This window comes from Eptesicus fuscus, chromosome 4 (assembly GCF_027574615.1).
Source record: "Eptesicus fuscus isolate TK198812 chromosome 4, DD_ASM_mEF_20220401, whole genome shotgun sequence".
NCBI classification, from domain to species: domain Eukaryota; kingdom Metazoa; phylum Chordata; class Mammalia; order Chiroptera; family Vespertilionidae; genus Eptesicus; species Eptesicus fuscus.
Genome location: NC_072476.1, coordinates 17,992,349 through 18,016,034, shown reverse-complemented (window position 1 = coordinate 18,016,034; position 23,686 = coordinate 17,992,349). Strand labels below are relative to the sequence as shown.

The 23,686-nt window shown below is 47.0% G+C and overlaps 1 protein-coding gene and 1 long non-coding RNA gene across 2 annotated transcripts; both read left to right on the top strand.

Annotated features, from left to right (window-relative positions):
* Positions 1-696: 696 nt before the first annotated feature.
* Positions 697-8,619, top strand: LOC114231497 (uncharacterized). Its single transcript, XR_003617451.2, has 3 exons — positions 697-852; positions 1,312-1,505; positions 8,147-8,619. It is a non-coding gene; the product is annotated as an uncharacterized LOC114231497 (long non-coding RNA).
* An 11,696-nt stretch (positions 8,620-20,315) lies between these two features.
* LOC129148693 (40S ribosomal protein S15a-like) lies at positions 20,316-20,744 on the top strand. The gene has a single exon (XM_054714239.1). It carries the CDS (start codon positions 20,316-20,318, stop codon positions 20,706-20,708), a length of 393 nt encoding a protein of 130 aa, XP_054570214.1. The 3' UTR covers positions 20,709-20,744.
* Positions 20,745-23,686: the final 2,942 nt, after the last annotated feature.

Here is a 23,686-nt window from a genome sequence, read left to right as displayed (position 1 = left end):
GGTCTGAGGATCCTTGAATGAGGCTCAAACCAGGGTCTGTTGGGCATGGGAACCTGTATTATCCCCTCTCAAAGGCCGCTGCCCTGGGGGTGAGCACTGGGGGTGCTCATGGGAGCGCAGCCTGCTGACGGCTGGCAGGAGTGCGGGGCCTGATAATTCGCCTCTGAGACAGACTTGGGCTTTCCCTCACTGCAGCCCTTCCTGCTGACTTGAGAGGGACGGCCTCTGAGTCCCTGGAGAGACAGGTCGCCCCTCCCCCTCGAGCCCTGACCTGACGAAGCCAGGCTCACGCAGTCAGGTGTGTGCCCGTGACAAGCAAGCGCAGGAGGAGTGTCTACCACGTGCCAGGCACTGGGCCGGGAACTGTGCCTCCATCATCTTGCTTAAGCCTTTCTGCCCACCCTGTGATGGTGACACCATCCCCATTTAACAGATGGGGAAAATGAGGCCAGGACAGGTGAGCTGACTTGTTTATGATCACACAATCATGAAATAGCAGAGGCAGGCCGGACTCAAGCTCAGGTCTGTCTGGGGCCGACACCTGCTCACTTGCTCTCTCTCTCTCTCTCTCTTTCTCCTCTCTCTCTCTCTCCCCGTCATCACGTAGGAGGAGTTAGTGACTTACAATCCAGGTCACTGCCTCTGAATCTAGTGCACTGCCAGGTACTTACCGCCGAGGCACTTAGTAAGCATTACCTCGCTGAGCAGCTGACGAAATGTCCATGCCTGTGTTTCCCGTATAAACCGCCTTAGGGTGGTACAATAACTTGCCGTTTCTGAAGCACTCCCACGTGTCCTCAAAGCTGCCTACTCAAAGGAGCAACCAGGAACCAACAGCAGTGGCATCACCAGGTACTTGTTCGACAAACATGCAGAGTCTCAGGCCTCACCCAGAGCCCCGGGCTCAGAATCCGCCTTGTCCCAAGGCCCCTCTGTGATATACAGGCACCTGAGAGCTGGAGACGCACAGTGTTAGATCCCCTGGTTCCAACCAGCTGGGAAGAAAGTCCTCATTGGAACCAGAGTCATTAAGTGACTTGTGTGAGGCCACACAGAGAAACAGCAAGCTGCCCCTCGCCCCCCGGGCTGCCCTCCTGAGCGGCCGTTTCATTGAGAACCCGGCTCATCTACCTGAGCCTGCTCACACCTTCCGAGAGGAAGGAAGCAACATTGTGGGGCTTGATCCATTGGTCTCATTAAGCCATGAAAGAAATAAAACCAGCCGTGGTACTTAGCAGGAAATAGTGACCGAGGCTCTCCCTCCAGACAGGCAGGGGTCTGGTCATTAAAATCTCCGCCTCCGTATTTCAGGCTCTGGTTTTATGTAACGCAGTTGGGCGTCTCATAGCAACCCTGAGACGGGCTGTATCAGCATTTCTCTGGGAACCTGCTTTCTCCAGGGTTTATAATGAACCCAGCACGGGGCACAAACAAGCCCTCCCTGTCCTTCCCTGAAGACCGCGCCTGCCTTGAACTACTTATGGGTGTTTATCTGCAGACTCTGGGTAAGTAGCTTTTTCCCCCCGTTTTATTCTTTTTCTATGTGCCAAAGGAAAGTAACAGCTCGGGGGGAAATTGTAAGTGGAGCGAGAAGTCTTGTGAGTGATTGTGACTTTGCTGCTTGAAAATCAGTCACAGGATTTTCAGGGTTTATGATGCTGACTTGGCTGCTGTAGGGTCGAGCGATGAGTTGGCAGCTCCACGCTGAATCAGAGGAAGGAAACTGCCCCTCAGGAAACACCAGCAATGAGCCTCCCACTTTAGTATTTTCACGGACGGAATCAGTCCTCCCAATAGTGTCCCTCCTTTTTCAGACGAGGAAACCAAGGGTCAGAGAGGACACGCAATTTTTCCTAAGGTCACGCAACTATCGGAACACCAGCCCAGGCCAGCTTGACTCAAAGGCCTAAACTTCTTCCTTTGCACCCCAGTGCCTTGTGTTTTTGCAGCATTTATTGACTTTGGGTCGGCTTAGCTGTTCTACGTGTGTTCAGCAAGTTTCAGAGCACAAAGAACAAGAGACAGCCTTTGTGCCCCTGACCAGCTGTAATATGTACCACCTATTGAATGTCTACTGTCTATGTGGTCTCATAATCCTATCTAATAATAGACAAATATGCAAATTGACCATACCTCCGACACACCCACAAGCCACACCTACACGCCCACCATCCAATCAGAGAGAGTATGCAAATTAACCCAGACCAAGATGGCTACAGCCACAGAGAGCAAGGTTTCCTAGGTAACAGAGGAAGCCAAGCTTTCCGCCTGCCCTTGCCAGGCCTAAGCCTCCACTCAAGCTACAAAGTTTCAATTATAGAAGGTAAACAAATTCAAACAAATGGCGGCAGAATGGAGCTTGAGAGAGCAGGCCAGGGTTGCTGCCGGCAACAGGGGAAGCAAAGCTTTCCGAGCACCCTGGCCGGGCCCACCCGCTTAAGGCAACAAAGTTTCAATTATAACCCCAACACAAATGGCTGCCGGCCTCGGAGGGAGCCCCAGGCTTGGCTCCACTCCAGGATACAAAGTTTCAATTGTAGAAGGAAAATAAATTCCAAATACCAGGGCCTCTGCTTGGGTTGCCAGGGGGCGTGGCTGGCCTGCAAACCACCACAGGCCCCTCTCTCAGACCGCCCCACGCCCCAAGGGAACCCCCACCTGATCCGGGACACCCTTCAGGGCAAACCAGCTGGCCCCCACTCCTGTATCAGGCCTCTATCCTATCTAATAAAAGAGTACTGTGCAGATTGACCATCACTGCAACACACAATATAGCTGCCCCCATGTGGTCAAAGATCCTGCCCCCATGTGGACACAAGATGGCCACCACAAGATGGCCAGCAGGAGAGGGCAGTTGGGAGGCACCCGGCCTGCAAGGGAGGGCAGTTGAGAAGGACCAAGGCCTGCAAGGGAGGGCAGTTGGAGGTGATCAACCCTGCAGGAGAGGGCAGTTAGGGGTAACCAGGCCAACAGAGGAGGGAAGTTAGGGGGCAAACAGGCTGGCAGCAGAGTGGTTAGGGGGTGATCAGGCTGGCAGGCAGAAGCGGTTAGGGGCAATCAGGAAGGCAGGCAGGCAAGCAGTTGGGAGCCAGCAGTCCTGGATTGTGAGAGGGATGTCTGACGGCCCGTTTAGGCCTGATCCTGGTGGGATTGGGCCTAAACGGGCAGTCGGACAGCCCTCGAGGGGTCCCAGATTGGAGAGGGTACAGGCTGGGCTGAGGGACAACCCCCTCCGTGCACGAATTTCATGCACCGGGCCTCTAGTCCAGACATAATAGGTCCTGCACCTCCCCTCCATCACCCGCAGCAGACTGCCATACGTGATTAAGTCACTCTTTACTCTGTCCCCAGACACAGCCTCGGAATCTTTCTTAACACCACACTACAGGGCGCCCCTGACTAGCAAAGGCGTGTTCATCTAAAGAGGCTTAACCAGATGCGCCGCAGCCAGCTCACAGCTGCTCCCAAGAGCAGGGAGTGTCTCTCTTTTCCCAGTTTTGTAACGGGATTTTCTCAGAGGCAGCCCAATCTGTTTATTCGGGGCTCAGAAGTTAGTTTAAGGTTGGGGTCTTTGCTCAGATTTTAGCAGCCACTCCTACACAATGTGGCTACTGCGTATCATCTCTGTATCACGTTCTTTCTTTCCACAAACACTTGTGAACCGCTGCAAAATAACTCCAGAAAGGCCCTTTGAGACCTAGAGTCTAGCCAGAATGGTGGGGTGGTGATAGGGGAAGGGTAAAAAAAAAAAAGCCTAATAATAATAATAGCTAAACATTTATTAGGCAGCTTTTATGTGCCACCTACTGTTCCAAGCCCTGAGGTGCTTATTTAGCCATGGTAAGGAAGATACTATTTTAATCATCCCATTATTTAGGAGGGAAACATGCACAGAGGTAAAGCGATCTGCCCAAGAGGACACAGCAAGTAAGAGGCAGAGGAAGATGTGAATCTAGGCAATTGCCTTCAGGGCCCATGTTCATAACCACTTGGCAGAGGGTTTGCCTGAAGTGGGTTTTGAGGGATGAGCAGGAGTTTGTCTGACAGAGAAAGGAAACACCGAGAAATTTTGAGTTCAAAGGCAGAAAAGTGCATGTCTGTGTTTGGTCACTCCTGGTTCTTTAGATAAAGGAGAGAATGTGTGCAAAACGCTTAGCTGGTGCCTGGCCCATAGTAAACAGGTTCCTCGCTATTATTGCTTGATGTAGATGGACCAGAGAATACTCTTAATGACAGACAAGGCTGGGGAGAGGAGTGCGGAAGACACCTATCTCCATCACGGATTTGGAATTCATCCCTGGGACAGCAGCTTTCACAGCACTCTGGGTCTCTTAGTCACAGGATGGGGGCTAGAGGGGGGAGGGTGGTAACAAGGGAGCAGAGCCCAAAGCAGCCACTCCCTGGGTGTAATTTGGGGAAATTCCAGGTTTTTGTGAAAAAGTCATGCAAATGTTGCTTTCTCCTTCATAAGATATTTGCATTTGTTATAATAAATGATGCTTTAAACCTTTACCATGGAGCAAGAGTGACCACACAGATTATGTAACCCTTCCCCCTTGTGCTGGGTTGCTCATCCTGGGACTGTGGACATTTGGGGCCAGATAATTCCCTGCTGTAGGGCTGCTCTGTGCTCTGTAGGATGTTTAGCAACATCCCTGGCCTCTGTGCAATAGATGCCAGGACCGCCTCCCCTCCCGGAGTCGTGACAACCAAAAAGGTCTCCAAACGTTGCCAACTGTCCTGGGCGGCAAAATGACTTGGGCTTGAGCACCTCCAATCTGGACTCAGCATGGCTGTGTCCTGCCGTATGCACCCCAATTTGAGAAGCTCACTGTGTCCCATTGAAGGACTTCAATCAGGGGGGGTCTCAGAGGGAGCAACTACACACACTATACTTGCTGGAAGCCAGTTCCAACATGTCATAATTGCAAGAGTTTCATCAAAAGGTTGATGGAATTTGGGGACTCAACAAGGGCTGAGTCACATATGTTATCGCCTGCTGGAATGGTTGGGGGCATTTCCCCAAACCTGAAAAGGATGCATTAAATTGATTGTTTGCTGCCAGACAGCTCAGGGCATCTTAATCTACATGTTATTGCCTCCTACTGGCCAAACACCTGAACAGCTGTAGGCTATTCCCCATTCTGACAATGGACTCTGTAGATGAAACCCTACCCTTTGAAGTGTATATCTCCACCTTGCCTTGGGACAACTTGTGTTAATAAAAAGCAAGGGGTCCTGAGACAAGGAGAACTTAGCTCCTTTAGCTAGGCTCCTCTGACCCCAATGCCTTTCAAAATTATCTTTCGTCTCTGGACTCTTACTTAAGTTACACACAGCCTTTCTCCAGATTGCTGAACCCTTCTTAATGCCAGAACAAGAACCCTAGCAATACTCTTCATATTGTGATCTTTCTCGTTCTGCCAGGGACTGAATGGGAATTCAGAGAAGCAAGGGGTGCCTCCAAGTCACACAGACACTAGCGGTTGGTAACCCGTGTTCAGCTGACCCCAAACCCTAACTCCACTAGCTGTAGCTCACGGCCGCACTCCCCTCCCCACTGAAGCCCTCATTCTGCTCTTCTTGGGGACACCAGGTCCTTGGCAGGAGCACAGGCTCGCTCCCCACTCAATTCCCCCAGCGACCTTGGAAAGGTGGGTGGACTGCTCCTCTGCATGGCAGGCAGCGGGAGCAACTCTGCGATTATTTCTCAGTTCTCACCAAGAAGGTGGGAGGAATGAGGCAGGCTGTGGCCGTGGTTGGTAAAGGAGCAGCAGTCACACGTGTCAGCCAGGTAAGGGATTGCTGGGCCATTTTGGTGGTTGGGACCACGCTCGCATTTCGTCTGTGTTTAGACATGATTGCAGAGCGGGCTTGTTTTGGTCTTGGCCCATCATAGGTACAGAGAGCCTTTTCTTTTCTTTGTAATTTATTTATTTATATTATTGAGATATAATTGGCATAGAACATTGTGTCATTGAAAGATGTACAGCATGTCTATCGTGTCATATAACGATCATTCTTTTTTGTGGTGGGAACAATTAAGATCTAGTTTCTTAGCAACATTGAAGTCTATAATCCGGTATTGTTGACTACAGTCACTGTACTATGCATGAGGTCTCCAGACTTATTTATCTCCTAGTTGCAAGTTTGACCTTAAACCATATATCCCTAACTCCTTCTGCACCCCTGCCCCCACCCCATTCTACTTTCTACCTTTCCTGATGATGTTCTGAGAAATTGTTCATGTTCAAGGGGGCACGCTGGGGTCCGGTGTGAGTGCCAGGCCAGCTCCTGGCAACACGAAGCCTGGGCTCACAGCACCAGGCCCATCTTGGGGTCAGGGGCTGCTTTTCTCCTTCTCAAAACTGAGACAAAAGGATCAAGCCACTTGTTCAAAGTCACGACGCTGGTTAAATAATGGAGTGAGGATGCAAGTCCAGGCAGCCTCTTCTCCTGGGTGTGGCTTTTGTCCAGCCCAGCGTGGCTCAGTGGTTAAGCATCGATCTATGAACCAGGAGGTCACGGTTCAATTCCCAGGCACATGCCTAGGTTTTGGGCTCAATCCCCAGTGTGGGGCGTGCAGGAGGCAGTCAATCAATGATTCTCTCTCATCATTGATGTTTCTATCTCTCTCTTCCTCTCCCTTCCTCTCTGAAATAATATATATATATAAATAATATATATATATATATATATATATATATATACTATAGAGGTTCATTCTCCCATAGTGCTGGAGACCAGAAGTCAGAAATGAAGTTTCCATAAGGCCATGGTCCCCCTCAAGCCTCCAAGAGAGAATCCTTCCTGCCTCTTCCAGCTTCTAGTGGCCCCAGGCCTTCCTTGGCTTGTGACGGCATCACTCCAGTCTCTGTCTCTGCCTTCACATGGCTGTCTCCCCTCGTGTCTCTGTGTGTCTTCTCCTTTTATAAGGACACTTGTTATCTATACATATAAAAGGCTAATATGCTAAGTGTCCAACCGTCCAACCAGTCGCTATTATGTGCACTGACCACCAGGGGGCAGACACTCAGTGCAGGAGCTGCCGTGATGTGCACTGGCCATTTACAGAGAAATGGCACCATAGACCTGGCGCCCAAAAAGCAACACTCAGCTTCCCCCAAGTGGGACATAGGCCCCACCACCACCCTGGAGCAACAGCCCAACAAATCGCAGCCCATGCTGCTGAGACCCATAGCGCAAAATGAGGCCCGCAGCCCAGCCCAGCCCAGAAATGGTCGCTGTGGGCACTGGGTAATGACGTCACGTAGCAATGCCTGGCTTCCTCTCCCTAGCGACGATTAGCCTCCTTACAGTTTCTTCAGCCCAGGAACACGACTTGCTTTATAGCCAGGTGGAAACATTTTACACTGTAACCAAATGTCTGTGAAGCGTTTTCCCATGCCTCATCTCATTTGATCCTCACAGAAGTCCTGGAGTAGGTAGATAGGACACTCAGTGGAATCCTATTTTCTTTTCATTAGCCGGAAAACGGAGATTTAGAAAGCTTAGAAACTTGACCTGACTGAAAAGAAGCAAGAAATGGTGGACCTTGAAAATGACTTCAGGTTTTCGCACTGCACAGAATATAGTCAAACACTGCTGCAGTTAAATATTTTACCCTTTGTTCTCTCTGTGTGATCTACAACAATAATCTTCTTTGTGTTGAAATTTACTGCTGTGTTGCTGACAATTACCTGAAAGAGAAGTTGGGGTGCTTCGATGGGCTGGAAAAAGTTTAGCTAAATCAGAAAGCAGGTCTAATTAAGCAAGTTTATCTATATATATAAAGCTCTCACTGGCGCCAATCGCACACGTGTGTTTCCATCTGTCATTGTTGATTGTGAATTTGGTTGACATTTCTATTATAGGGAAAGGGCAAATAACGATATTAAAATATTTCTTCTAATTAATTTCCTTTCAATGTGCACGAATCTGTGCACCTGGTGACTAGTATTGTATGAAGGGCACACCTGACTCCAGTATGACCTCATCTTAAGTTAATTACATCTTTAAAGACCCCATTTCCAAACAAGTTCACATTCACAGGAACCAGGGGTCAGAACTTGAACACATTTAGGGCAGGGGTCAATTTAATGTGGAACAACCCTTATAATCAATGCTCTCCATTTTACAAAATCAGGTATGGATGGATTCTCAGAGAGGGTTAGTCACCTGGGCAAGATCACACAGCTAGGACATAGCAGAGACCCAAAACCATGACTCCTCACACACCACCTCAACATCTCAGAAGACAACACCTCTGCCTACAAACAGATGACTCACCCAGGGCAGAGGAAGTTGGGGACACGGTAAGATGGCCTGGAAGTCAGACGTGGCAGGGACTTGAGGCCAGGAGGCACCAGCTTCCCAGACCCAAAGTTTGTTTTTCCTGAAGAAGCACGGAGCAGACCCAGAAGGAAATGAGCTGACAAGACGTGCCCCAGTGCGGAAGACACACCGGAGTCTCCAGCGCAACCACCCAGCTGCCCAAGCAGGAAGCAGGCGCAGCAACCTGGCATTGACAAACCTCCGCCTGCTTCTCCAAAGATTCCCAGAGCTCGCATTTTCCATTTATATGATTCAATTAGGAATCCCGAAATGTGTAAATCTTGGTGTTCTTACTGCTCCATAAAAGAAACAAAGTATTAAGTGCAGACACATTTCCTTAAATGTCGGCAGCTTTGTTTCCATTGTCTCGGATATGACAGCAATCTTTTATAACAAGTCCTTGGAGGATGACAGGTACTGGGCATTGTGTGGGGAAGTCTCGGGATCCCAGGGAGAGGGCAGGGAGGATCCGCTAATTATCATTATTATTATAATGGCGGCTTTCTTTGGTGTCGGTCCCATCATTCATATTCCTCCTCAGCTCCCACTCCCTTCTCCCGCCTGCTCACAGCTGCCTGGGCCAAATTCAGCATCACCCCCATTTTCTTTTCTTTTCTTTTTTTAAATATATTTTTATTGATTTCAGAGAGGAGGGAGAGGGAGAGAGAGATAGAAACATGAGTGATTAGAGAGAATCATTGATCGGCTGCCTCCTGCACAGCCTCTACTGGGGATCAAGCCTGCAACCCAGCTATGCGCCCTTGACTGGAATCGAACCCGGGACCCTTCAGTCTGCAGCCCGACGCTCTATCCACTGAGCCATACCAGCGAGGGCTCACCCCGTTTTCTACTTGTTGCTTTCCTGCCTGTGGAGTGGGAGCCCAAAAACCTGTCTCACCGTGAGATAGATCTAAACAGGCTAACAGGGAGAGAGAGCCAAGATGAGAAGTCCCGAGGGAAAGAATAAAGCAAGCGCCTGCCTGCAAACCCCGGCTCAGCCCCTCCACATTGCGCGACCTTGGGCAAGTCATCGGGCCTGGTGGAGACTCGGCTCGCTCACCTCCAGAAGGGCGGTGGCTCCACCTAACTTATGGTGTAAAATGTGAGCATGGGTGTGGGAGTCCACATGGCAGCTGGCACACAACCACCATTGCTATTCACCAGCTCCCTACCACAACTGACCGAAAGCCAAAGCGTGGGGTCACCCCAGCCCTGAAGCCAACGCAGGCCGTGTAAGTCATCTCCGCCTTGCAGGCCACTCCACCTCCTGCCTGCAAACAGATGGCTTACCCAGGGCAGAGGACGTTGGGGACACGGTAAGTGGCCTGGCTTACACTGGGCCCCTCGGCCGTTCTGAGGGGTAATGTGCTGGGGTACAAGGCAGCAGCGCAGGTGAACGTGACCTCCGACCTCTGCTTTGATAGGCCCTGCTCTCCAGTTCCCATTTGGTGCAGTATAGCGGTTAGAAGCCACCTCACCTGGGTTTGTATCTCAACTCTGCCACCTACGGGCTATAAGACTACAGGCAAATCACATGGTTTCTCTGGGCCCTCATCTGTCGAATCCGAATAAACTGAATACGTCATTAGAGCTGTGCTAATACAGAGGCTACCAGTCACATGTGGCTATTTGAATTTTAATTCACTCAGCTGATGTGGCTCAGTGGTTGAGGGTCGACCTATGAACCAGGAGGCTCATGGTTCGATTCCCAGTCAGGGTACATGCCCGGGTTGCAGGCTCGATCCCCAGTAGGGGGCGTGCAGGAGGCAGCCGATAAATGATTCTTTCTCATTATTGATGTTTCTATCTCTCTGCCCCTCTCCCTTCTCTGAAATCAACAAAAATATTTTTTAATTTGATTCATTGAAAGTAAAGAAAATTTAAAATTCTGTCCCTCAGTGGCACCAGCCACATCCTTAGTGCTGGATGGAGGCGTGAGGCTAGTGGCTCCCACATTGGACAGCACAGATGGAGTGTTTTCATCCTTGCACCAAGTTCTGTCGGGCAGCGCCGTCTCACAGGGTATTGTGAGGATGAAGTGAATGATGACATGCTTAGCACCAGGCCTGGCAGACAGGAAATGCTCAGTACAATGTAGCCATGATGTCCTTCAATCCTCTGCAAGGTGATGGCACTGTCCCCTGTAGCAAAGGAGAAAGCTGAGGTTCAGAGGAAAGAAAATAACTTGTTCAGGTTCTCACAGCCAGTAGGTAGTAGAGCCAACTTTCAACCCGGACCTGTGTGATTCCAAAAACCAGTGTTTTCCACCAGGCAAAGGATCTCTGTACAGTGGGAAGAGAGACTAGAGATAAGGGGTGGAGAGGATGCAGAAATGCATTAGAAGCTGCGCTGTATCCTCAAGAACCAAAGAAAATCCAGTCCAGTTCACTCAGCCTCAGGGAACAGATACTCAACACCAGCTCTCCTCCGTCAAGGAAGTTGGCTTGTTATAGAACCTTGAGTTGGTCCCATCCCCTCTCTCACCCTCAGTTTCCTCTTCTGTAAAGTGGGTTTCTTTGAGGATAAAATGAGATGACACATTTCCAAGAAAAGAGTAGGTACTCCAGAAATGTTTTTGAATCTGAACAATGGTCACCTAAGAAATAAATTTTAAGTACAATTTTTGAGTCTGGTCCTACCCAAGAAGGCACACTTGCCTTTTTGGTTTTCTGTAAGAATCAGAAATTTACTGGGTCTGCACCCTCTTAGAAGCAGAAAAGCTCACTGGCTCTTTGGGCTGGAGTGTGGCCCTTTAACTTAACCTTTGCAAATCAGGGTTCCAGAGCTTTGCAAAGATGCAGTACCATCAAAGGTCTGTACAGAAACAATCAATTCCTTGATTAAAATCTGACAGCTTAATTAATTAGAGCTTAATAGCTCAACCTTAATTAGACTCTACATCATTATTTGATAATATTCATAGATTTCCCATGTGGCTGCACACACTTGTCTTTTATCAACTGATTACAAATGCCCGAACTTGACCTCCATATTCAGAAAAGTGTCGTAGAACATGAAAAGACTTCATTAACAGTAATGCCAACCTCACCACGGCCTTGCTCACAATTGAGAATTCTCTGATTTCTACGTTCTTTTAAGATCTACTGGAAATAGTCCACTGCATGGTTTATTCGCTTTTTACAAGTTTTATAAAGTATGAAATAATATCATGGGAGCTTACTTTCACCTGAAAAAGATACTCATAGATTTTTCTTTTAACCAGAGAATAGGTCGGTTTCTAAACCAGGTGCAAGTCACTGAAATCTTTGCATATGATGGTAGAGTTATGAGGGGCGCCATGTAAGCAAAGAAAAGAATATGAGTCTTTTCTTTTAACATATTTTTATTGATTTCAGAGAGGACGGGGGAAGGAGAGAGAGATAGAAACATCAATGATGAGAGAGAATCATTGATTGTCTGCCTCCCGCACACCCCATACAGGAATCGAACCATGACCTCCTGGTTCATAGGTCGATGCTCAATCATTGAGCCACGTCAGCCGGGCAAGAATATGAGTCTTGAAGCCATAAAGACCTGGGTACTTTGTTTTAGGTTCTTTTTTTGAGATATAATTGACATCATATTAATTTCAGGTATACATCATAATGATTTGCTAAATCTTTGGTCTTCTGAGCCATGTGGTCTTGGTTGAGTTTTTCACCTGGGCCTCGGTTTTGTAAAATTTTTATAAAATGAGTGCCTTCATTTGGAAAATTGTAATAATAATTTCTAGTCCTTGGGGTGTAGATGTGAAGTTCAAGGGGATGAAAAAGTGCCTGCCGCATAGTAAATGTTCAATAAATGTTGCATGGTAAGCCATCAGCTGTTGCAGAATGATGCGATGTCCATTTACCCATGGAGACCACTCCGGGGGAGGAGGGGATGATACCTCTGCATTTGGGGACTTCTGGAGAGTGATGAGGGGAAAGGGCTGTCAAAGTTAATGACACCATTACAATCCACCAAATGAGCCAGTTCTTCCCTGGGTGTCTTTTGGGCTTTGTGAGGAGTGGAGTAAAACCTTCCCAGAAGTTTCCAGAACAACTTCATGAGCCTGGTCTAGAGCAGAAGTTCCTACACTTTGAGTTTAGATACAAGCCTATAGTCCTGGCTTTGTGTGGGGTGGTAGTAAGCAAATCCCTTGTGTCTCTGGGACTCGGCTTTCTTATTTGAAAGGAGACTCACCCCTCTTTTCCAAAGACCTGCTCCTGTTATGGAATCACCTGGAATGTCTATTTAAATTCAATATCACACACACACACACACACACACACACACACAAGTAATGACAATATCACACACACACACACACACACAAGTAATGACTATTTTGACATAGGACTTTCATAAATATACTTATCTCTGGGCCTCAACCTCAAAGACATTGATTCACTAGATCCGAAGGGATTTCCAATAATCTATATATTTTTTTTAATTTTCCAAGGAATTCTGATGGGCAGCAAGGTTGGGAAACAGGATTGGCAACCTCTAGTTGCTCCCCATACGAATGAAAATCTTAATTGATGCTTTGCCTGGGACAGGAGACCCACGCTAACCCCTCCTTTTCCTCAGCTCACAAACCCTGCGAGTGAGTGAGATAAGGAAATAAGCTGAGATGCTGAAAAAGGCAGGAACGATTTAGCAACCATCTCCCACTCCCTGAGCTCTGTGACTAGACAACTCTGCTTCCTTAGGCAGCCCCGATTGTTGTATTAACCTTATTCATAATTGATGTTACCGAAAATCTACCCAACACAATGGCTGTTTCCAGAAACTAGATTGCTCTCATCGGTGGGGGATTATTTTCCTCCTCAATATTATTTCCCATTAATTTTGAAACATATTTTTACTGGGGTTTTTTTACATTATTTTCCCAGCATGGACCTACTAGCAACCAAGAAGCACTTTAAAAATCCTATTAACTTTATCTAATGGAAAGTCTCACAATATCGGAATTGCCAAAGGTCTTTTTTGTTCGGGAGTTAACCTTGGGGAGCTTTTAGATGTTCTCTGGGGCAGGCACAGAGGACGGCAGAAATCTTTCAATTCGCCGTCCTTGGAGAGCTTGGCACGCTTGGCTAAGTATGAACTGCTCATTCCTAATTTGTTTCTCTGGATGAATATTGATTTGACTCCTGTTGTGTATCGCAAATGTACACCAACCTCCAGCCATGTGGGTCGCTGAGGGTTTTGATTTAAAATTCAACTTTGAGCAACTGGAACTCTCACACAAATTTGGGGGAGGGGGGCATTTTACCTGTTGCTCCCCCAGATGTCTTAGTTAAGAACACTGTGTATGGAAAAGTCACCGGCGTGGCTGTTCATCACGGCAGGGCCACGTTCCCTGTGCTGGGCCGGGCACCTTCCACATCCGCTGGAGGTCAAGCTTGGAGAAGCTTCTAAGGAGAGCTGCTCATTCGGAACCTGGCAAATTCAATGACCTCTCTGGTTGCGTAGCAAAGCTGTCTAGATCAGCATTTCTGAAATATTCGTTCTTTTGTGCCTTTGCACTGGTTCAGTCATCTGGCATGCCTTTTTATCTTTTCCAGCATGCTCCATTTTTACTAGGCTGCACACGGGAGAGGACCTATATAGTTCTGAGCAGTATCTCTGGTGTCTAGATGTTTGGAGTCTTTTTTTTTTTTTTTTTTTTTGAGTGAAGGTTTTTATGTGATAATTGTCAAAAGCACTCTATTTTAAGAATCCAAGAATGTATATAAAAAGAAGATAAGATCCTTAAGGGCAAATGTTTTATTGGGGGGCGGCGGGGGAGATGGAGGAAGCCAATGGATATTAGCTTCTCTCCTCTTTCCTGTCAATACCCCATTGCTTATCTTGAGGCTCATATTGTCAGGGTGTCATCCAGCACTAAGGATGGGAGGGACTGAGCAAAGATGTCACAGTAAGGAGAAGGCATTGCCTACCCCCTTAAGCCCCGTGCTACTGGGAGGCATTAAAGGGACAGTGAGTTTCCTAAGAGTCTGCAAACCAGATAGGATTCCTACTTTGTTCCATCCCCCAGGGAGCCAGGGAGGTCTCAGCTGTGGGGGTGGAGGCGGGGAATTCCAGCCAGGAGCAGCCTGCAGTGCCGTGTGCATTTCCAAAGTGGAACAAACCAGATGTTAATGGCACACAAGACTGCACGGGGAAAAAAGAAGCAATAAGACAGGCGTCAGGAATTAGAGAGGAAGCAAGACGTGGAAACACCCTTTTCCAATGGGGACTGGGGAAGCGGGAGGGGTCAGAGATGCTGAGTCCAGCCTGATGCAGAAGCCTCAGGTTGGGGTCCAATGACAAACACCCCACTTTGCCCCGGGTGGGGTGATTTCATAGGATGCCAGACTTTCCGTTTTAAATCTAGGTAAAAACCCCAGAAACCAGGATTGAGTTGGTCACCCTAGGTAAGGGAGACAGTTTAACACACTTGCTAAAGCATGGACTTTAAAGTCAGACTGAATGGGTCTGAATCCTGACTGTGCTAGCTAAGTGACCTGGTACGGGTTACTTGACCTCCCCTTGGTTAAGTTGCCCCCCTCAGAGGGATGTCGTGTACAGGAGCAAAATTGACCACCCCAAGATATGTCTGTTTGCCATGAGGGTTCTTTCAGGCTGATTATTTGTAGGAAACAAAATGTTACCGGAAAGGGGACCTGGCCTTGGGCGGGGCAGCCTAAGGCTGCCTGGTAGTTGTGGGCTCTTGACTTCATGCAGGACAAATTCACAGCGCGAGTCCGGGTGAATTTCAGAGGACATTTATGAAAGCTGGGGCAGTGAAACAAGAAGGGGCTGGGAGCGGGCCTTGGGGACGGGTTCAGGGATGTGAACTGCCACTGCCCATTGCTGCCCTGGTTGCAAGACTCCCAGGGTCCCTTAGAGTTTAGGAGATGCCAGCCTGTGGGGGGAAGGAGTGGGAGAAGGCGTGGGCCGTGCTCCTGGGAGGGAGAGTGCATGCTGGGACCTTTGTTTTGAGGGGTTTTTAAAGGCTGGGCGTTTAGGGTAGGTCTTACGGGAGGATCTCAATAGAATATTCCTCAGCTTTATGCTGATGTACCAAAATGAGATGTATTCTCTTAACTTCATCTGTACTTGGGTGTGGTTGGCAAATGGCACTAATTAGATTTCTGCTATCTGTCTCCCTGAGTAGGGTGATTTAAGCTATTTACCCTCTGGTTGGGGAGGGAAGTGCAAACCATTTACTCTTAAGTGACTTGGTGTAGGGAAGACAGAATTGGCCAGATGGCTGCAAACTGCTTGGCATCTAGAGTTCCTAGATGGCTGTTTAACTATCTGTCTCCGTTTCCCTGTTCCACTTGCCCTGGCGCACTGGCCTGGCTCAAAGAGACTCAGAAAGAACCTTTGAGCATCCTCCTGACTGCCTAAAAGAATTTGGATGGAGCACCTGCCCCAGGAAGGGCGCAGTTCCCCGGATGATAACTACCTATCATATACCATGAAGGAGGGTGGGGTAGGGAGCAGCCTAGCAAAGCCTGTTTGTTAACTTTCCTCTCTGTGGCCAGTGTCTCACAGGGCATGGCAAACATTTGTTTATGAAACATTCGCTCTTTTCATCTTCCTCTGAACTGCTTTCCTTCCCTGTGAAGTCCCAGAGCACCACCCCCTTCTCCTTAGCTCACAACAGCCTCATTTTGTCTCTCGTGTTTACGTGGATTTCCCCGCACGCACATGATTAACTCTGATTTTCTCCTGTTAATCTGGTTCGTGTCGATTTAATTCTTAGACCAGCCAGAAGGACTTAGAAGAGTAGAGACAAAAATTTTCTCTCCAACAGCAGTAAAATAAACATTAAGAATGCAAGCAAAGTGTATCGCATAGGGCTTGGAGCAGAGTTAGCCCTGGGGATGTTTCTACTCCCCTCATTCTGAAGAAGTGAGCTACCAGGTGCATTCTGAATGCCTACTATGCTAGAAGGTAAGAATGAAGCCGTTACGTGGGGATGCCTCAGGACAATGAGAGACAGGAAAATCAAAAGGCCGGGAATGAAAGCGAAACTGTGCTGAGACTGGACCTCATAGATGTGAAGAGGAACAGAATTTGCCACCCCAAAATATGCCTCTTTGGCATAAGGATTGTTGGGGGGTGATTTTTTTTTTTTTTTAAGAAACAACAGACACCAGAGAAGTTCTGAAAACCAAGTAGAAGTTACCCTCTTGTAAGAGAAATTTACATCTCTGAGGGAAATCTCCACTTGTAAGAGTGTCTCCTTGTGTGCCAGGGAAAGAAGGATGACTACATGTCTAGAAACTTCTATCAATGGAGATAGAATGACAAATCTGCACAACAGCCATACCCTTGATTATGGTGCTTTTCCTGGGAACCTCCGGGAACTGCCCTCCCCACCCCCAACATCTTCTTTTGTCGTTAGCTGGAAATGGTATCTAAGGGGGTGGCTGGGGCCATTTCAGGGACTGACTTGGTTTTTTCCAGGTCTCTTCCATGCATGCAGGAGGTATACATGTTATTAAACTTCCCTTTGTTTTTCTCCTGTTAAACTGTCTTTTATTATGGGGGTGGGGATCTCAGCCAAGAACTTAGAAGGGTTGAGGGAAAATTATTTTTCTTTCCTCCATAGCGGGCTACACTACGTACCATTAATTAATATTCATTAATTATTATTAGGTGCCAGGCAGTTCAACAAACACGGAGTGCCTAATCGCAAGAGGTTGCTTGCATTGATTGCCCCCATTAATCTCCTCCCTGCTTCCACGTCTTTCCAATATGACTAACAGCTCCTCACATCAAGAGCTAGTCTGTCTTTCCACCAATGTTGCCCAGGCTGGCTATCACCTGCTCTGGCCCATAGAATGCAGTGGACTTGACAATGTTCGAGTCCTGAGCTGAGGCCTTAAGAGGTTTTGCAGGTTTCAGTTGTCTCTCTGGGGCCCTTGCCTCCACCAGAACAAGCCCAGGCTGGACTCTGGAGTCTGAGAGAGCAGGTGAAAGAGAATCAGGAGACCGCAGCCAACCTCCAGAAAAAGCCACCACACTGACCCTCAGCTGACCACAGACGCATGGGGGAGCCCCACTGGGAGTAGAAGAACCCCCCTAAACTGCCAACACATAGACTCATGAGCAAAAATAAACATTTATAATTTTATTTTTTAAAATATATTTTATTGATTTTTTACAGCGAGGAAGGGAGAGAGATAGAGAGCCAGAAACATCGATGGGAGAGAAACATCGATCAGCTGCCTCCTGCACCCCTCCCCTCCACTGGGGATATGCCCACAACCAAGGTACATGCCCTTGACCGGAATTGAACCTGGGACCCTTCAGTCCGCAGGCCGACACTATCCACTGAGCCAAACCGGTTAGGGCAAACATTTATAATTTTAAACCACTAAATTCTGAAATGATTTGTTACACAGCCATAGCTATCTAATACACTTACTAAGTAGCCAATGCTTTTAATACATTATTTTTGTCCTTGCAGTTAAGAATTTATAATTCTCTTTTGTTATAAGGGGTTTCATGACAGAAAGGGGGGGAAAAAAAAGACTTGCCTGGGGTCACTCAACTGCTAAGTCCCAGAGCCAGAACGGAAACTAGCTCCATTTAATTCAAAACCCATTTCTCTGAGCCATTTCAGGCTACCTAAGATGATGCTAAATCTGCCAATATCCAAGGTTGTCTCTATATTTCGGGAGAGCTAATCGGGCAGGTCTGGACATCAGCTACCAAAGCCAGACTCCTCAACGTCCAGGCCAACCAAACAGGCTCACAGCCCCGTAGGAAATTAGTGTCACAGGAGAGCTCGGACAGAATATTAAACCTCATAAAAGATACTGCAGTATTCAGAACAATGAGCAACGTGAGAATTAGCAGAGCAGGAGTGAGATTTATGAAAGATAAACAAAGCCCATTTGCAGCAGATAATCCTTTATCTGATGGGCAATAGGAAGTCATAAGCAGGGATTTATTTAGGAAAAGATTAAGACCCCATAGACATTCTCGCTCGGGGGGCTTTACTTCCTGGTTTATCTTAAACATCACAAGAGAAAGTCAGGGCTGGCTTTTCAGTTTTGTCTCAGCAACCAGACTAAAGGATTCTGAGCAGTAAGGTCTCACGGGCCAGCTTCCAAACTCGTTAAAAATCATTATTTTTAGCCCATTTTATCAAATGGAAAATGAAATTGCAGAGTATAACAGAGCAGGTCCAGTGAGAGGTGAATAGACGCTCTCTGAAACCTGTTAAGCAGGTTGGCAGGAAGTCAGGGGTGTCTGTATACACATTTCCCCATTGTTGTAAGTCATCACACACACACACACAAAACATATAAACACAGGTCTACAGATGAGTACACAGACAGGCATAACACAGATAAGCATAAAAAGACCCACCTGTATGTATGAGTATACACATACAAACCCAGGGGCATCAATGATCATGGAGTGTACAATGCCCAGCACACACAAATATACATGTGCAGAGACACATAAATACTCACAGAGACACATGCACAGCCTCTTATGCAAAAGCACACGGGCTTAACTACACATGCAAACACATTCGCTCCTGCATACGTGCACGTACATGCACTTACCTTCATCAACCCCAGACCTCCTCCTACTGGGAGTGGGTTTCCCTTCCAGGATTTGTCCTCAGAATGAGAGCTTTTACCTGCACATACTGCCAGGAAAGGATCTTCCCATTGATTCTTTGACCTCAGCGAGACACTCAGCTCCTGCTGGACCCTACAGCCCGTCTTGACCTCAGCAAGAAGGCATTTGAGAAGCCCTGAGCCAACTGCTGGGACTGATCATGAAGTCAGCACTTTGGGCTCCCCTTTTGGAAACTATGCCTGTGCCCCATCCTTGGGCTGAAATGGGAGCAAAAACGGCAGTTTTGACATCAGGAAGACCAGGGTTCAAATCCTGCCTCTGCTGCTTCCTAGCTACTTGAACGTGGGGCCTATCACATAAATATGCTGAACTTCAGTGTCCTCCGTTGTGAAATGGGGACAGTGATTCCTACCAAAGAGGGATTTGCAAGGATTAAAGGTGTGTAAGTGCTTGATTCAGTACCTGGCACGTAGTAGGTGTCAGTAATTGCTGGGAGAAAAAGGTATTTTCAAGGGCCGGAGCTCCACTCAATGAAAGTCTTAGATTTTTATTTCTTCTTCTTCCAAGTATAACATAATCCCAGGCTACTTTGCATTTATATTCTATGCATCATTATTGCATATTTTATCCAAAAAGATCCTTTTTTTTTCTTTAATTCTCTCCACGTAAATGTCTCTAGTATGAACAAAGACTAATTTCTTCTTCTGTCCTTGGGTGTCATCTTTTCTGGGGGACCATATATCTGGTTATGATCATTAACACCATTCAGCAAATTGACTTTGTTAAACCCAAATTCTCTTTATAGGCAATATTTCAAGACCCAAAGCCTCCTGATGTGAGCGCCACACGTTGGGCTGCCAGTTGTGAGTGCCCCCCCGCCACCCCGATGTCCTGCGTGGTTCAGGGTTCAGGTTCAGGGTTCGGGCTCTGGAGGAGGCCACACGCAAATGAAAGAGACTAGAAAATATTAATTTGGAAATATTGGGGGCCAGGCGGGAGCCCAGCTCAAGAGGAAGGACTCCACTCTGCTCTGGCCTTGCTATCCCTTTTATTCAGATTGTGGGATACACCCATAGCCCTTAGGCAGGCAATTCCAATAATAGCCAATCAGCAAGGATTTACATAAAACTAAAAGGTGGAAGTTGCTTTAGCTGCCATTGTCTCAACTAGACAGTGGGTGGTTGGCTCTGACCTTTCAGAGCTTCAAGGTTGACCAGCCTTCCGGGTTCCTTGTCCACACCTCTCTGCTAGTGAAGACAATGGGCAGCTTCCAACATCCTGGGGAAAAAAAGAGAATTAAAAGCTGCCATCTCAAACTCAGAACCAGATTTTACTCTTAAGAGAAACCTGAATTTAAAAGGTGGACCTTGCTCTTTCCGCCATCGGTCTGTGCCACCACAATGGTGCATATGAATGTCCTGGCTGATGCTCTGAAGAGTATCAACAATGCCGGAAAGAGAGGCAAACGCCAGGTTCTCATTAGGCCGTGCTCCAAAGTCATCGTCCGGTTTCTGACTGTGATGATGAAGCATGGTTACATTGGCGAATTTGAAATTATTGATGACCACAGAGCTGGGAAAATAGTTGTGAACCTCACAGGCAGGTTGAACAAGTGTGGAGTAATCAGTCCCAGATTTGATGTGCAACTCAAAGATCTAGAAAAATGGCAGAACAACTTGCTTCCGTCCCGTCAGTTTGGTTTCATTGTACTGACAACCTCAGCGGGCATCATGGACCATGAAGAAGCAAGACGAAAACACACAGGAGGGAAAATCCTGGGATTCTTTTTCTAGGGATGTAATACATATGTGGAAATAAAATGCCTCAAAGGACACAAAAAAAAAAGGTGGACCTTGCAATGGCAGGTTTGGAGTTTTCATTGCAATGCACATTCATGTAACACTAGAAACATTTCTGAGCACCTACTATGTGCTAGGCACCATGATTGGAACCCACATTACAAAGATACAGACTCAAGTACAAAAGTAAAGTACATAAAAAATCATAATTCAACCTGGCCAGAGAAGTTATTTGCAAGATATTAATTTTTAAAATGTGCAAGGTAGCCCTAACTGGTTTGGCTCAGTGGATAGAGCATCAGCCTGCGGACTCAAGGGTCCCAGGTTCGATTCCGGTCAAGGGCATGTACCTTGGTTGCGAGCACATCCCCAGTAGGGGGTGTGCAGGAAGCAGCTGATTGATGTTTCTCTCTCATTGGTGTTTCTAACTATCCCTCTCCCTTCCTCTCTGTAAAAAATCAATAAAATATATATTTTTTAAAAATCTGCAAGGTGAAGACCAGAAGGAATAATTAATTCTGCAGCAGAGAGGTCAAGAAGGTGTGGGAGGCACATTATCTTTGCTTGCCCAGCATCACTTCCTTTCTTCATTTATATCAGAATCCTTATTTCCTTTGGGGAATTCTCCCTCTCCAATTATATGCAGTCTTTCTGAGCTGTCAATCAGGTGGCATTCCCCAGGGGCAGGCACTTGACTCAAGTCTAACCCATCAGTCTCTCATCCCTGGAAATATTAAACAAAGGGATTAGGCAAAGGATGGAGAAGCAACAAATAGTTGGCAGTTGAAAAAGACTCATCGCTTTCTTTTTTTATGTGGGCAGTTTTTATTTTTATTTTTTTACCTTTATTGTTGAAAGTATTACAGATGTCCCATTGTTTGTTTGTTTCCCATTGACCCCTGCATCTCACACCTGCCCCTCTCAGGCCTTCACCACTCTACTGTCTGAGTCCATGGGCTATGCATAAAGGCATATATGTTCCCCAGTTAATCACTCTCCACCCACCCACCCACCCACCCCACCTTCCCTCTGAAATTCAACAATCTGTTCTATGCTTCTATGTCTCTGGATCTATTTTGTTCCTCAGTTTATTTTGTTCATTATATTCCACATATGAGTGAGATCATGTGATACTTACTTTCTCTGACTGGCTTATTTCACTTAGCATAATACTCTCCAGGTCCATCCATGCTGTTGCAAATGGTAAGAGTTCTTTCTTTTTTATAGCTTCATAGTATTCCATTGTGTAAATGAACCACAGCTTTTTTATCCACTCATCTGCTGGTGGGCACTGGACTGTTTCCAAATCTTAGCTATTGTAAATTGTGCGGCTACGAACACAGGGGTGCATACATTCTTTCTGATTGGTATTCCTGGTTAAGAGACTCACCTCTTTACTTAGAACCCTCAGAGCTGCCCTGCCTCTGTTCTTCAAGGTTTTCCACCCCATAGTATTCCAATAAATGTATTTGTTTCCCATGTTATACAGAGTTGAATGATTCTCCACAAAGATGTAGAAATCTCCACAGGGAGAGAGCTGACTTGGGTTTGGAAGAATGAAAAGGAGCTCACCTTTGCTGAAGAATAAGAAAGTGCAGAGAAACTGCGCACAGGTGTGAAGGCACCAGGTGAACTCCAGGAGCACACTGGGATAAGGAGATCTCAGCATGGCTGGAAAATGCAAATGAGCGCCATATGCAACCTGAAGACAAAGACCCCCATCCTCTGGATCCCAGCACCCCACACAGAGCCTGGCACACAGAGGTACTCAATAAGTGTTTGTGGAGCCCTAACCGGTTTGGCTCAGTGGATAGAGCATAGGCCTGCGGACTCAAGGGTCCCAGGTTCGATTCCCGTCAAGGACATGTACCTTGGTTGCTGGCACATCCCCAGTAGGGAGTGTGCAGGAGGCAGCTGATCGATGTTTCTAACTCTCTATCCCTCTCCCTTCCTCTCTGTAAAAAAAATCAATAAAATATATTTTAAAAAAATAAGTGTTTGTGAAATGAATGAGTGATAGAATGACAGAAACAGGGCCAGAGAGTCTTATAACCCACAGTGGGCTTTGCAATACCCATAGGGCACGCAGAAGCACCAGATATCTTTTTAACTGGGGAGAGACATAATTCAGAAATAAATATCTTAAGTCTTTGTTTTCAATTATGTGGCATGATGGTGGTGTTAGCTAATGCTATGTGGTAATCATTTTGCAATATGTAAGCATATCAGATCAACATGTCGTATACCTTAAACATCTGCATTATATGTCATTATATCTCAATAAAGCTGGAAAACATAAAATATAATAAAATATTCATTTTAAAATCTAACCCTGGTTTCTTACTGAAGAACAGGTTGGACATGACCAGGGCTGAAAGGAAGGATCCCAATTAGGAGGAAGGCGATGGTGGCCTGAAATTGCCCCTGGCAGAAGCGATGAATTTGACAGGTCTTGGTGATTGTTTGCATGTGGGTGGAGAAGGGGAGGGAAAATGCAAAGATGACCCAAAATTCCTCTCCCTGGTGGGTGACGGTGCCATTCACTAGCAAACGGAGCGTGAGAAGAGAAACAAGTAGGGCAGAAAAATGAAGAGTTTAGTTTGGACCTGTCGGGTTTGAGGCTCCTGCAAAACAGCCAAGATGAGATGCTGAGTAGGTTTGCAGCTCAGGAAAGCAGTCAGCGCAGATAGAGTTTATGATCCCCCAGCATCCTGACCGGAATCTTAACTTGAGGTCCCTGGCCCCTGAGCTTCATGCAATGTTACAGATACATGTACATTTTCTGGAGAGAAGATCCAAGTTCTGCATCACTCTCTGAAATGAATCTGTGCCCAAGAAGGGTTAAGAAACACTAACAGAGATAGTGGATGAGGCCACGAGTGTCGATGCGTTTTCCCAGGGGTTGGGGTAGGGGTTAGGGCTCTCCAGAGAAACACAGCTGCTGTAGGCCCATTGTTTGTGGCCCCCAAAAT